This window comes from Cricetulus griseus, chromosome 4 (genome assembly GCF_003668045.3).
Source record: "Cricetulus griseus strain 17A/GY chromosome 4, alternate assembly CriGri-PICRH-1.0, whole genome shotgun sequence".
NCBI classification, from domain to species: domain Eukaryota; kingdom Metazoa; phylum Chordata; class Mammalia; order Rodentia; family Cricetidae; genus Cricetulus; species Cricetulus griseus.
Genome location: NC_048597.1, coordinates 102,560,007 through 102,575,728, shown reverse-complemented (window position 1 = coordinate 102,575,728; position 15,722 = coordinate 102,560,007). Strand labels below are relative to the sequence as shown.

The 15,722-nt window shown below is 45.7% G+C and overlaps 1 protein-coding gene and 1 non-coding gene across 7 annotated transcripts in view; both read left to right on the top strand.

The window, feature by feature from the left end:
- Positions 1–15,722, top strand: part of Camkk2 (calcium/calmodulin dependent protein kinase kinase 2) — a 50,440-nt gene that overhangs the window by 15,840 nt on the left and 18,878 nt on the right. For all 6 annotated transcript variants that reach the window (XM_027414036.2, XM_027414034.2, XM_027414035.2 and 3 more), the window contains exons 3-7: positions 3,559–3,606; positions 6,495–6,548; positions 7,144–7,195; positions 10,031–10,164; positions 14,022–14,058. In XM_027414036.2, coding sequence (XP_027269837.1) covers positions 3,559–3,606; positions 6,495–6,548; positions 7,144–7,195; positions 10,031–10,164; positions 14,022–14,058 — 325 coding nt within the window. The remainder of the gene's footprint in view (positions 1–3,558; positions 3,607–6,494; positions 6,549–7,143; positions 7,196–10,030; positions 10,165–14,021; positions 14,059–15,722) is intronic.
- Positions 10,659–10,769, top strand: LOC113835501. The gene has a single exon (XR_003485090.1). It is a non-coding gene; the product is annotated as a U6 spliceosomal RNA (small nuclear RNA).

Below are 15,722 nucleotides of genomic sequence, written 5' to 3'. Positions count from 1 at the left end.
CCTTTAACTCCAGGGACCTGATGCCCTTTCTGACTTGTGAGGACATCTTACACACACACACACACACACACACACACACACACACACACACACAATAGAAGAGTTAAGATATGGGGGAAAAGCCTGGTGTTGGTGGCGCACGCCTTTAGTCCCAGCACTCGGGAGGCAGAGGCAGGCGGATCTCTGTGAGTTTGAGACCAGCCTGGTCTATAAGAGCAAGTTCCAGGATAGGCTCCAAAGCCACAGAGAAACCCTGTCTCGAAAAACAAAAACAAACAAACAAACAATGTGGGAAGAGAGCTGAGTGTGATAGGCTATACCTGTAATCCTGGAATTCAGGAGACAGAAACAGGAGGATCATTGTAAGTTCAAAGTCATTAATCTATATAATGAGCTCCGGGCCAAATGGACTGTCTCAACTTCATAGTGCCAAATGTAAGTGAGAGAGGCTGTATGAAGGTTATATTCTGTACTAAAACAGTGCCATGCCATTTTCTGTAAGGGATTTGAGCTCTTGCATGCATGTATCTTCAGGGTTCTGCAACCAATCCCTACGGACACTGAGAGACATGTATATTAGTAGTTGTTTTATTTTACTTTTTTTAAAAAAATATTTGAGGCCTGATCTCATTGTATCCTGGCTGGCCTCCGGTTTACCCACCTCTACCTTCTGAGGACTGGGATTAAAGGTTCATGGCACCATGCCTTGCTGTTGTTGGTTCCTTTTTTTTTTTTTTTCAAGACAGGGTTTCTCTGTGGCTTTGCAGGCCGTCCTGGAACTAGCTCTTGTGGACTAGGCTGGTCTTGAACTCACAGAGATCAGCCTGCCTCTGCCTCCCAAGTGCTGGGATTAAAGACAGGCACCAACACTGCCTGGCATGTTTTTTCTTTTCTTTTTAAATTTACTTTTATTTAATGTGCATTGGTGTTTTACATATATGTTTGTCTGTGTGAAGGTGTTGGATCCCCTGAACTAGAGGTACAGACTGTGAGCTGCCATGTAGGTGGCGGGAACTGAACCTGGGTCCTCTGGAAGAGCAACTAGTACTCTTAATCACTGAGCTATCTCTCCAGTCCAGTATCTGGTTTTTCTAACAGGGTATCTTTTATTTATTCTTTGACAATTCATACATGTCAACTTGTAATTTAGTCATATCCATCCAACATCTGTCCCCTCCTACTTCTTCTATACGCTTTGAACATGTTCCCCTGTCCTCTTCCCCCCCTCTCTCTCTCTTTCTCTCTCTCTCCCATTAAGTCCAGTGAGAGCCGCCTTTTGGAATATTGACTCATCTTGTTGGATTGATGGTATGAGTAAGCATAGCTGCACATAGTTCATGAATACAGTGGCCATAGCATTTCAGGCAGTCCTCCCTATCCTCTGGCTGTTACATTGTTTCCTGTCCCTTTTGAGATATTCTCTGAGCCTTGGGGGAGAGGGGCTGAGCTCTCACTCTCAACAGTCACTCAGCACTTGGACTAGTTGTGAGTCTCTGCATTAACCGCTGACCATCACAGAGAGGCAGGTCTGTGGCCAAGGCTGAGAACGGCACTAATGTATGGATATAAACACAAATATCAGGAGACAGTCCAACAATATGTCATTTAACAAAACATCTGTGAGCTTTTGGGCAGCTTTACAATACCAAACTTGAATTCCCTCCCGTGGAGTTGGCCTCAAATCCAATCAGAAAGTGTCATGTTTCCTTCATAACTTTTGTGCCACTATGGGCACATCTTGCCTAACAGGTCAGGATTTTAGCAGACAGGATTTGCTATCGGGTAACACCATCGATGACTTTTCTTCTCCAGTGGCCTGCATGGCTTCTTCAGGTACGGTGAAAGTTAGCCAGTAGGGAGGAAGTTCTAGCTTGGTTTTGCTATGTTTTTAACCAAGGTGTGTTGTGTCTTCAGCAATAATTTATACTGTATGCTTGTGGTGGACAATCTGATCTGTAACTTGTAGGGAGGTAGCACTGAGATTTCCATTCAGTAATCCATGACTTCTGGGGTAAGTGTTGTCCACCACGAAAGGCTACCTGTGTTCAAACTCATTTATTTATTTATTTATTTATTTATTTATAGACAGGATTTATGTTTCTTTGTAGCCCTGGCTGTCTTAGAACTCTCTATGTAGACCAGGCTGGTGAAACTCACAGATCACCTGCCTCTGCCTTCCCAGTACTGGGATTAAAGGCATGTGCCATCACAATCTGGCTCTAAATATCAGGTTTGAGGCCAGCACTGCCCGCTTGTCCACTTTCTGTTCTGGCAGCCATGTGGGAAGTTATGTGTGCTCCGCTTTCTCCCCAGCACTGTCTTTATTAGCTGCCTGGTATGGCTTTCATGTGTATTTCCTCATGCTTATCCTTTTTTTTTTTCTTTTTTTTTTGGTTTTTCGAGACAGGGTTTCTCTGTGGCTTTGGAGGCTGTCCTGGAACTAACTGGTCTAGAACTCACAGAGATCCACCTGTCTCTGCCTCCCGAGTGCTGGGACTAAAGGCGTGTGCCACCACTGCCCAGCATGCTTATCCACTTTTAAAGAAACTTCTGTTCAGATCTTTTGCTTAATTTTTAGTAATAATCTTTTAAGTTTGGAATTATATCACTTGCCCCTTCCCTTTTCTCCCTCAAACCCCTTCCATATACCCCAACTTTGTTCTCTCTCCAACTCATGGCCTCTTTTTCTTTAGTTGTTACAGATATACATATTCTTAAATACATAAATACAACCTTTTCAGTCTGTATAATATATAATTTTTCAATCTCCTCCCTCTCTCCCTCCCTCTTCCTCCTTCCCTTTCTCTCTCTCCCCTCTCTCTCTCTCTGACACAGGGCCTTAGCTGTGTAACCAAAGGGGCAACTTAGTGGTGAAGTGTTTATCTAGCATGCACAAGGCCCTAAGTTTGATCCCTAATGTACCCCCATGATAATAAAAATTATACACACACACACACACTCTTTGTATGTTGGTGTATGTATGTGCGTTCATGTGTGCACAGGTGCACGTGTGTGAATGCATGTGGAGACCAGAGATCAACCTGCTGCAAGGTTACAGATGAGGGCCATCTTGTCTTTATAGAAGTCTCTCACTGGGACCTAGAGTTTGTTGGTTAGGTTGAATGGCCAGTGAGCACCAGGGATCCTTCTGTGTCCTCTTCCCCCCTGCTGGGACTGCAGGTATGTTCCACCACACCTATAGGTTCTCAGGATCAAATTCAGGTCCTCATGCTTGTCTAGCAAGCACTTCACTACCCAAGCCATCTCCCCATTCCAGTTTGAATGCTTTGTTTTTGGTGGGGGAGTGGGAATGTTCCTCGATTTTGTAGTCATTATTGTTTTGGTTTTTGAAACAGGGTCTCATATAGCTAAGGTTACCTTCAGACTCTCTAAGTTGCCAATGCTGGCCTTGAAGTCTGGATTCTCCTGCCTCAGCCTCCCAACTCCTGGAACTCTCTGTGAACCCAAGTCCTGGTTACATGTATACATTTATTTGTGACATATATGTCTTTAGCTACTGTGAGAGTCATCTCATCTGTGCCCTTCCTTGCTTTCCAGGACTGTGTGCAGCTGAATCAGTATACGCTGAAGGATGAAATTGGAAAGGTAAATGTCCTAGGAGCTGGGCCGCCTTTGTTCCTTGACCAGGGATGTCCCTGAGGGAACCAGGAGAGCTGGGGGGAGGGTTTGCCATTTGTAGGTGTGTGTGTGTGTGTGTGTGTGTGTGTGTGTGTGTGTGTGTGTGTGTGTCAGAGAGAGGGGGGGGGGCTAAAGATTGATGTCAGATATCTTCCCTCAGTACCTCTCCACCTTATTCTTTGAGACATGGTCTCTCACTGAACTGGAAGCTCATAGATTCTGCAAGATGAGCTGGCCATTAAGCCCTAGCTATTCTTCTGTAGTTGCCCACCCCGAACCAGCACTGGGATTATAGGCATGTGCTACCACTCACCTTTATGTCAGTGCTAGGGATTTTAATTCCTGTTGTATGGTCAGCATTTTACCCAGTGAGCCATCTCACCAGCCTGATTTTAAAAAATACCATTTTGGGACATGGTCTCACTATGTAGTCCTGACTAGTCTAGGACTCACTATGTAGACCAAGATGGCCTCAGACTTACAGAGAGCTATCTGCCTCTGCTTCCCAAGAACTGGGAATAAAAGTGTGCCCATCACACCTAACCTCATTCTTATTTTTTTTTTAAGATTTTATTTATTATGTATACAGTGTTCTGCCTGCATGGATGCCTGCACGCCAGAAGGGGGCCCCAGATTTCAGAGATGGTTGTGAGTCACCACATGGTTGCTAGGAATTGAACTCAGAACCTCTGGAAGAGCAGCCAGTGCTCTTAACCTCTGAGCCATCTCTCCAGCCCCCCTCATCTTATTTTAAATATGTTAAAATTAGATGCGTTTCTGCAAAAGTTCAGAAAACTTCCAGAGAAATCTTAAATTGCTATGGTTATAGTCCCCATCACATTAATGGTTCCCATCCCCAATCAAGAGACCTTGACTTCTTTTTTTAACATGCATTGGTGCTTTGCCATGGGTGTTGGGTCCCCTGGAACTGGAGTTACAGACAGGTGTGGCTGCCATATGGGTGCTGGGAATTGAACCTGAGTCCTCTGGAACATCAGTCAGTGCTCTTAACCACTGAGCCATCTCTCCAGCCCCTTTTGTTTGTTTTTGTTAGTATCATTGGAGGAGATAAAAACTTAAATGCTTACAGAAGATAAGTTAGTAATATCACTGGCCAAGGTGTGCTAAGTGTAAGACCATAGGGAGTAGTGAAGACTGAAGCTAACTGTTAAGCTATGGAGTGAGGAGGCGCCATGAGTAACCAGGCCAGGTATGAGGGTGGGGTAGAGTGATAAACTGCTTTTTTTTTTCTTTTTTTATTAAATTATTAATATTTTCACATATACTTTCCCTCTCCCTCTCCCTCCCCACCCCCATTCCTTCTCCCCCACCTCCAACCTACCCCCCACCCCATCCACCCGCCACTCCCCAGGCAGGGTAGGGCCCCCAACCAGGGTTCCACCAAGTCCACCAAATCTTCCTGTGCTGGGCCTAGGCCCCTCCCCATGTGTTCAGAGACAGAGCGAATCCCTTCAAGTGGGATGGGCTCTCGAAGTCCCTCCCACCCACCAGGGCAAAACGCCAGTCCACCTCCCTCTGGAGTCATTCATGATTTCTAGTTTCCTTGGGGTAGAGGATTATAGGCTGGTAAACCTTTGCTCTATGTCTAAAAATCCCAGGAGTGCAGGGGCCTCCCCATTGGCATCCATGATCAGGGGGCTGGATTAGTCCTGTACTGTCCTCCCAAAGAGCATCTGGGGTCGATATGCTTTCCCTTTTTCAGGCCAACTGTTTCTGTGGGTTTCTCCAACCAGGTACAGACCCCTTCGTTCTTCATTCCTCCCTCTCTTCAACTGAGTTCCAGATTTCAGCTCAGTGTATTTCTGTGGATGTCTGTCTCTGCTCTCATCAGCCACTGGATGAGGACTCTAGAATAGCATAGAGAGTATTCATCAATCTCATTCTAGGGGAAGGGTTTCTAGGCCAACTTCTCCTCCACTGCCCAGACTGTCAGATCGTGTCATCCTTATAGGTCTCTGGAGATCTTCCTAGTTCCAGATCTCTTCTCGGACCTATAGTGACTCCCTCTGATATGGTATCTCTCATCCTGCTCTCTCTCCTCTATTCTTCCCCCAACTCAATATATCTGCTCCTCCATTTCTTCTCCTCTACTCTTCATCTTGTGCTCTTATTGTGGCAGCACCCACTTCCCTACCCTCATGCTCTCAATTAGCTCGGGAGTTCATGCCATTTCCCATTCCTGGGGTCCATTTATCCCTTAGAGTCATTCATGATTTCTAGTTTCCTTGGGGTAGAGGATTATAGGCTGGTAAACCTTTGCTCTATGTCTAAAAATCATATATGAGTGAGTACATACCATGTTTGTCTTTTTGTGATTGGGTTACCTCACTCAGGATGGTTTCTTCTAGTTCCATCCATTTGCCTGCGAATTTCAAGATTCCATTGCTTTTTTCTGCTGAGTAGTACTCCATTGTATAAATGTACCACATTTTCTCTTTCCATTCTTCAGTTGAGGGGCATCTAGGTTGTTTCCAGGTTCTGGCTATTACAAACAATGCTGCTATGAACATGGTTGAACATATGTCCTTGTTGTATGGACAAGCAGTATTTGGGTATATACCCAAGAGAGGAATGGCTGGATCTTGAGGTAGATTGATTCCCATGATAAACTGCTTTTGTATGGCCAGACTTTTCAGGTTTTTTTAAACCTGGGTTTTTATGTTCTTCCCATTTAAATGTTAACAACTAATTTAAACTGCAAAAATGGTAAGTCCAACAGAATGCAATCTCGGGGTCCGTTTTCCCAGTGAGCTGCAGTCTGTAGCCTGTCAGAGCGCTCATGTCACAGAGTATCACTTCCGGCCTCTATGTCACGGGCATCTCTCTTTATTCAGGGCTCCTATGGTGTGGTCAAGCTGGCCTACAACGAAAATGACAACACTTACTACGTGAGTACCCACATCCCCATCCAGAGGAAGCCCACTTTGCGTGCTTGTTCTCCATTCTACTCTTTGGTTGTTTAGTAGAAAGTGATGCCCCCATTTTACAGATGGAGAAATGGGGCAGGGAAGGGATTGGCCTAGCAAGTGTCATTCATACCCTTGCTCTGAGCTGCTCTTTCTGCCTCTTCCATAGCCCCAAGAACAAGGCAGTAGATGGACAGAGTGCCCTTGTAGCTGAGGCTTTGGAGTCAGTCCAGTGTAGGTTCAAACCTTGGTTCTAACATGTATTAACAACATGTTTTTGGGTGAGCAGCCATCAGACCCCTTCTTGGCCCATTGATTGCTCTGGCTCACTTGCCTGACACAGTGGCAGGAGTCATGAGTTTAGGGGTTCCCAGCAGGGTCTGCTGACTGGGAACTGCCAGGGATGCCACTGACACAACTCAAGCAGTACCAGCTTGCTCTGCTGGTGACTAGGTTCTCACTGCCTTGTCCTGAGGCACCACGACCTGGGAGCTCAGTGAGAGGCTTGGAGAGGAGAGAGCCTGTCGTCTGCCTCCCTGCTGCCTTTAACTGGACTTGGGGGTCTTTCCTTCTGCAGGCGATGAAAGTGCTGTCCAAAAAGAAGCTGATCCGACAGGCTGGTTTTCCACGTGAGTGTCATGGGCTTTGTTCTAAGGTGTGGGGATTGAGGCAAGATCAGACAGAACCGGTGACTGTGATGTCCAGCAGAGACACTCAGGGAGACACCACATCCCACACAGCACAGAGCTTTCCCTGAGAGCCATGCTGAACTTCTTGCTGTGGGTCCTAATTCATTTTGATTTAAGAGTTTAAAAGCTGAATTTGAGGGCCGGGGAGATGGCTCAGCAGTAAAGGGTCTTGCCACCAAACCCTGATGGCCTTGAGTTTGATACCCAGGGCCCATAGGGTAGGAGAGAAGAGACTCCTGCAAGTTGCCCTCTGACATTGACATTAATTCTGTGGCATATACATACCAATTTAAATAATAAATAAAAAGCTGAACATGGCCATGAACAAAATAAATGAAAAGCTTGCCACATGTCTTAGTTTCTTTCCGTGATGTTCTGACAAAAGGCTGGCAAAACCAACATCAGGGTGAAATCCTTTCCTTTGACTCCAATTTGGGGTGTCAGAGAGGCAGGGGCTTGAGGCAGCTGACTACACTGTATCCAGTCAGGAAGCAGAGAAGAACAGACACCAGTGTTTAGCACCTTTTCTCCACTGACAGCGCGGGATCCCAGCCAGGGACGGGTGCCACCCACAGTGGGTATGTCTTCACACCTCAGTTAATGCAATCAAAATACCATCCCAGAGGCCGCCTCTCAGTTGACTCTAGATTCTTCCTAGTTAACAGCGTCAATCCTCACACCTTAGGACCCAGCGACTTCTCTTTAGTAGTCAAGAGAAAGAAAAAAGACAAAGTTTGTGTATGCATGGTTAGCAGCACTGTTCACATTATCCACTGAGTGGAAACATCCCTAGTGGCCCTGAACCAATGAGTAAATAAATTGGTAGATGAGTCTCCAGCCACCACAGAGTACTAATTTTTGGTAATTACTTGGTTGAAAGCATGCTAAGTAAAAGAGACCAGACTCAAAAAGTCATTTACTATAAAATGCTGTTTATATGAAATATCAAGAATAGGCAAATCCACCAGTTGGTGGTGGCACACGCCATTAATCCCAGCACTCGGGAGGCAGAGGCAGGTGGATCTCTGTGAGCTCGAGACCAGCCTGGTCTACAAGATCTAGTTCCAGGACAAGCTCCAAAGCCACAAAGAAACCATCTCGAGAAAAAAAAAAAAAAAGAAAGAGAAAAAAAGGTAAATCCATGAGGAAAAAAAGTAGATCAGCAGGAGGAAGAATCAGATTTGGAAAGAGCAACAAAAATGTTCTACAGTGATCTGGTGGTGACGGCACTAAAAACTACTACACTAATCGGGGTAAGGAACACATGACTGTAACCCTAGCATTCAGCAAGTGGAGGGACACAAGGGCAGCTCCAGCTGCATGGGACCCTGTTTTGTAAAAGCACACACATGAAAAAGAAGAATAATTAAAAAAAGAAAAGAAAACCACCTGAGTGGTTGTCATGCACACCTTTAATCCCAGCACTCAAGAGGCAGAGGCAGGTGGATCTCTGTGAGTTCCAGGCCAGCCTGGTTTACCTAGTGAGTCCCAGGACAGCCAGGGCTACACAAAGGAACCCTGTCTCAAAAAATCAACCAACCAAACAAAACCCCACATTTAAAATGGTGATTTTTTTTAACAATTAAATATTGGGCCTGACATGGCAGTACACTTATTTAAGCCCAGCATGTGGCAGGTAAAAGTAGGTGGGTCTGTGAATCCAAGGCTAGCCTGGTCTACATAAACTTCAGGAGAGCAAGACTTGCCTCAAAAATAAGTAAGATAATACCGGGAGTTGGGTTGATGGCTCAGTGAATAAAGAGCTTGCCGTGTGAGTGTTAAGATGGAGCTTGGATGCCCAGACCTCACATAAAACTGGGCTGCAGGTGAGTGTGGCAGTTACCTGTAATCCCAGCCACCACCGGGTCTGGCCCTCACTTTTGTCTGGCTCCTCCTGCTCAGCCTCCTTAGTGATGGCTGAGAGATGGCCTACTACTCCTGCCCCCTGTGGCCACTTTGCCTCAGCGCCCTTCCTTGCACACCATTTCCAGCAGCTGAACCTGTGTTGTGTGTTTTCCTTGCCCTGGCTGACTCACAGCCACACTCTGGTCTGTGTATCACCCTTCCAGGCTTCCTCACACACGTGTGATACAGCAGCGGTTCTGACATTTGGTCTTCACACTCTGTTTTTTGTTTTTTGTTTTTCGAGACAGGGTTTCTCTGTGGCTTTGGAGGCTGTCCTGGAACTAGCTCTTTTACACCAGGCTGGTCTCAAACTCACAGAAATCCACCTGCCTCTGCCTCCCGAGTGCTGGGAGTGAATGTGTGCGCCACTACTGCCCGGCTCTTTATTTTGTTTTCAGATAGCATCTCATGTAACTTAGACTGTCCGTCCTTGCACTTTCTATGTAGTCAAGGGTGACCTTGAACTTCTAATCTTCCTTCTACCTTCCAAGTGCTAAAATTTCAGGGGTGCATCCCCACATCCTGTTTTATGCAGTACTGGGGGTCTGTGCCAGGACTTGGTGTGCACTAGGCAAGTGCTCTACTCGCTAAGCTAATCCCCAGTCACTTTCCTGGGATGTTGAGAACATTTGAGATAGCTGAACCAGACCAGTATCCTCAGTGAGCCTTGGTCACTTTGGGTTAGGCATGTGACAGGAAAAAGAGATTGACTGGTGAACAGAAGGTCCGGGGCACCCACCTCCCTGATTTCCAGTAGTGGGGGGAGCGTGAAGAGAAGGCTGCTCCTAGCTCCCAGAAGTCCTTTGCCCTTTGTCCCATTAGCAGCTGCCCTCTGCAGACGGTCTCTGCCTAACTCTGTTCTTCCTGCAGGTCGCCCCCCACCCAGAGGGACTCGCCCAGCTCCAGGGGGCTGCATCCAGCCCAGGGGCCCCATCGAGCAGGTGTACCAGGAAATTGCCATCCTCAAGAAGCTGGACCACCCCAATGTGGTGAAGCTGGTGGAGGTGAGGAGGGGGGTGAGGCTGATGGTCTAGCCTCAGCTTTGTTAATATTTAAACACCTCATTGCTAAGCTCCCTAGAGAGTTAAGTCACAGTAGACAGCTGCCTCGAGGCTTAGGACCTTGTTGCCTCACACACCTTCACACTATTACTTCATGTTACTGTCACTTCTCGAGACTGCTTATCGATCCCATTTTACAGATGCAAAAGTTGAGGCTGAGAGTTCTGAGGCTTGCCGTTTACCTACTTCTTTCTCTTTGAAGCTGGCAGTCTTTCTACTATACATGAAGGTGGTTGGAACATAGAAGTAGCTACAACTGCCGGGCGTTGTTGTCGCACACCTTTAATCCCAGCGCTCGGGAGGCAGAGGCAGGTGGATCTCTGTGAGTTCGAGGCCAACCTGGTCTTCAGAGCGAGTGCCAGGATAGGCTCCAAAGCTACACAGAGAAACCCTGTCTCGAAAAACCAAAAAAAAAAAAAAAAAAGAAGTAGCTACATGTGCTTGCTTCAGCAGCACATATACTTAAAAAGGTAGAACAATACAGAGAAGATTAGCATGGCCCCTGTGCAAGGATGATATCACAAAATCATGTTAAAAAAAAGAAAAGAAAAAGTAGCTACACATACAACCAGCTTAGTGCGCATTGGCACTTGATACCTGATGATCTGAGTTCAATCCCCAGAAGGGGAACTAACTCCACAAAGTTGTCCTCTGACTTCCACTTGTGCACTGTGGTGGTGTAAACACACACAAGACAGTAACAGCAACAACAATAATTTAAACGAAGCAAAACAATAGTTCTGGGTGCAGTGGTGCACACCTTTAATCCCAGCACTCAAAAGGCAAGAGGGAGTCAGGTCTCTGTGACTTTGATATAATGAATAGTAGATATAATAGATTCCAGGCCAGCCAGGGCTACCTGGCAAGACCTTGCCTCAAAGACAAATAAAACAGTAAGAACTCATGCCTGTGCTCCAGTAAACCTTCATTTATAAACACTACTGGACTATATTTAGCAAACCTTTGCTTCAACTTAGCAGTTCTTTTCTTTTTTTCTTTTTCTTTTTCTTTTTTTTTTTTTTGTCTCAAGATAGCTTGATGAGTTTCAAATTCTGGAAAACTTTGTGTTAGCTTTTAGTCACTGTAACAAATCCCTAGAAAAACAACTTAATAGGAAGAAAGATTGATTTAAGCTCAAGGCTGTTTTCAGTTCATGTTCTGCTGATCTCCTTGTGTTGATCCTGAGGCAAAGCAGAAATATAGTGGCCAGGAAGGATAAGGAGATATATATATATTCTCTAGGGGAAGATGTCTTTAAGGTGCATACCCTTGAATTCACCTAGCTCTTCCACTACCCAGAACAATATACCAGTTGGGGACTGGGCCTTCCACACATGAACCTGTAAGGGACATACTGTATTTGACTTCAACAGATCTCAATATGCTGCTGTTCACATTGGTTACATTTATTCATATGTATTCCATTAAAATATAAAACAGAGGTGGACATGGTGGTGCGTACCTGTAATCCCAATGCTTGAGAGGTAGAGGCAAGAAAACCAGAAGTTCAATGTCAGTCCAGGTTACAAGCGATCCTGTCTCAAAACCAAAAACCATAAATTGACAAAATTTTATTCATTGAAAAACAATAACCCTAAAAAGTTTTTTTTTTGTATTTTTTGTTTGTTTTTCGAGACAGGGTTTCTCTGTGTATCCCTTACTGTCCTGGAACTCACTCTGTAGACCAGGCTGGCCTCAAACTCAGAGATTCACCTGCCTTTGCCTCCTGAGTGCTGGGATTAAAGGTGTGCACCACCACCACCCAACAAGAGTAATATTTTTTAATGAATAGTAACTATTTTGTTTGTTTGTATGCCTGAGTGTATTTATGTAGGTGAGTATACATGGATGTGAAGAACAGAAGTCAGTCTTGGGTGTCTATCCTCAGGAAGTGTTGTCTACCTTGTTTATTTGAGGCAGGGGCTCTCACTGGCCTAGAGTTCACCACTAGACCAGGCTGTCTGGCCAGCAAGCTCTAGGCAATCCAACTGTCTCTGTCTCTTCAGCACTGGGATTACAAGCACGTGCCACCATGCTTCACTTTTTAAAAAAAGATTTATTATTTTATTTTTAATTATATGTATGTGATGGGGGTATGTGCATGTACCTGTGATTCCAGAGGCGTCAGATCCCCTGGAACTGGAATTAGAGATGGTTGTGAGCTGTATGACATGAGTGCTGGGAGCAGAACTCCGTCCTCTGCAAGAATGGTGCATGCTCTTAACCCCCGAGCCATCTCTCCAGCCCACACCAGCTTTCTCACACAGGCTCTGGGGACTAAAGTCCTTGTGCTTGTAAGGCAAGCACTTTACTGACCAGTTTTCTTTTCTCTGAAATAAACAAACAAAACAAAACAAAAAAATGAAAAAGGATGTATTTTTATACTTTTACTGCTGGTGGTTGTTGCTGCTGCTGCTGCTGTTGTTATTTTTTTTTCCTTTTTCTTTTTTATTAACATTTGGCTTACTAAAAAGGTATCTGTATTCTCTGTCTGCTTTGTCCTTCAGCCTGCTGTGATACTATTTTGTGCCTTCTGGACACTGGATACAAGTAGACAAAGAGTGGGAAAGGCCAGTGTTGTCTTAGTCTTAAAGTAAAAATAGTTTTCATCTCATAGCACCCTTGGAGGTGATTTGGGGGATCCCCAGAATGTCCAGGTCCAATCTGGAGCACCTCTGGCTCAGCTTGTTACCCACCTGGTAAAGGATGGTGTTGGCTATCTGAAGGGGGCATGGAAGACTTTGTGGAGAAAGTGATCTTTGAACTGGCCATAGGTATTTCCTGGTCAGCAAAGACAACAGATGACATTGCAGGGAAAGGGACATCGTGTGTAAGGGCCCAGAGCATCAATATTTGAGGAACATATCCTTGCCTTTGGGATATGGGGGCTACTATTGCCAATCCTTGCTTGGGACCCGTGGCTACAGAACTCTAGGTGGACCCTGTGTCTGAGTTGCCCTTGAGATAGGTTTCCCAGCTGTGCCTGCAGTCTTGTGCATCTTGGGTGTCTGGGGTAGTTGGGCTATGTGGAAGAGGCCTAGTCTAGTCAGGGGTCTTGCCCATACCTCTGCCCAAAAGAGAGAGAGTGGCTACAAGCTGTTACCCTCTTTCCTGATGTCATGCTGTGATCCTGATTGCGATTCTCCAATGTTGGAGTTGGCCGTGTTAGCGGAAGTCCTGGGATGCATGGTCTGCAGGTGTTTACCCTGAGTTCTAGAGGGATTACTTTTCTCCCCAGTATCACATGTATCCGATCTTTCCACCCAACTCAGCAAGACCACACAGCCATTCTGTTTGCTTATATATTAGATGTTTCTTGGGTACCTACTATGTGCCCAGCACATATAAGACATTACCAAGACAATCAAGGTGGATAAGTTTGGGACCTGCCCATTGGACAGAGACAGGAGCAGGCATGGAGACATACCATGCTGAGGTGGGGAGGTGTGGGTCCACTTCCTGGAGGGGCTGCTTGAGTTCAAGTAGGGGTTAACTTTTACCCTGAAACCAGGACATGTTTTTTAGGAGATGGGCTGGACTGGTATCGGAGTGTGGGACATTTCTTGTGAGGATCTACTCCTCCCTGCTGTTCTTCAGAGTGTTCCAGACCTTGTGGACTGGCCTGGGCTTGAGGACAGGTGGACTTGGCTATCACACTCTGGGAATTTCTGTCTTCCACCTTGACTAAGAAGAGGAATTGCACTTTCCTGTGGGCATACAGCATCACACACTTGTACTTCCTCTTGCTCATATTTGTTCTTTCTCTCCTTGCTCCTGTTGTTGGTCGGCTGTGCCATCAGGTCCTGGATGACCCCAATGAGGACCATTTGTATATGGGTAAGAATGTTTCCCTTTGTCTACACTGAGGCAGCTGCATTTGCCAATGCCCAGTTGTCCTCTCTGGATAGCTGTAGCCCTGGAACCACCAAAGGTTCCTCTTTCCTGGTCTAGTTAGGCCCCACAGAAGCTCACATACCTGGCTTAAAGCGGAGGGTGGGAGGGAGTTCTTTTCACATCTGGGTCTCCTATGTCTTCATTTGCAGCTCTTTATTGAGCACCTCTGGTATATTCAGAACTGTTCTAGGCACTGAGGATAGTGTGATAAGAAAGAGACCTTTATAGCCAATATCCCAGACAGGAAAGATAGTGTTGATAAATAAACGAGAACGTTAGATATTTTAAGGGTAATTAGTTAGGGTGATGTCAGGGAGAGTGGACAAACCACTTTATGAAGGAGATGACCATTCTACACCTGTCAAGGTGTTGGCCCTGTTACATCTGGGGAAGGGCATCGAGGTGGATGGAGGATCAGGTGGAAAGATCCCAAGGCTTTAAGAACTTTAGGAAAAAGGGTGGTGGTTGATAAGTAGGGAGAAGAGTCAGGGGTAAGAGTTTGGGAAGGCATGGTTGGGCATTTGGAACCTGGTGGGACACTCAGAAACCTGGGTACTACTCGGAACAAATGTCCTCAAAGACCTCATTTATAGATGGTGAGGATTTAGGAACGGTGGCACATGCCTTTAATCCTAGCACATAGGAGGCAGAGGCAGGAGGACCTAGATCTGTGATTTCCAGGCCAGCCTGGTCTACAGAACAAGTTTCAGTCCAGCCAGAGGCTGTGTAGTGAGACCCTGTCTGTGTGTGGTGTGTGTGTGTGTGTGTGTGTGTGTGTGTGTGTGTGTGTGTGTGTGTGTGTGTGTGTGTTGGGGTATGGAAATATGAAAATGCTTAAAAAAGAAATCATTAAACAAACACTAATTTACATGGTTTATAGACAGAGCCAAATTGAAGACATGGTAAGAATCAAGTGAAATCTAAAGAAGTACAGCAGAATTAGAAAATTTGAAAAGTTATTTGGGTCCAGAATGGCACTCCTAGAGTAATTTTCTCACCCTGAATTAATACTGCAGTACCTATGCCCCCTTCTACGTTTTTCAGGGAACATCTCAAAACCTTCTCAGAGCAGTCCCCTAAGTGTAATGCAAAGGCTTTGAAGCTAACATCACTACACAAAAAGAAAACAGAAGAGAGTCTGGGAGTTCTGAGTGGATGCAGTGGGATGGGGATCCATACACTTTCCGGCCATGGCCATGTGTGCTAAGAGCAGAGAGGACAGGCAGTGTCAGCAAGAGTCTTTACCAGCAGGCCAAGTGCTCAAAAGGTGGAAAACATCTGCATTTCTAGAAAGTCAAAGAAAAGCAGGTGCTGGAGACATGGCTCAGTCAGAGGACCTAGGTTTGGCTCTCAGCACCCATATCTGGTGGCTCACAAGTGCCTCTAAACCCTAATTTCAGGTGATTTGATGCTTGCTGGCCTCCTCGGGCTCCTGCACACACAGCACACATAAATTCAGGCCGGCACACTTATAGACAGTGTCTTAGTCAGTGTCTATTACTGTGAAGAGACACCATGACCATGGCAACATTTAATTGGGGCTGGCTTACAGTCCACTGACTTCATGGTGGGAAGCGTGGCGGCAGGAAGACAGACATAGCGCCAGA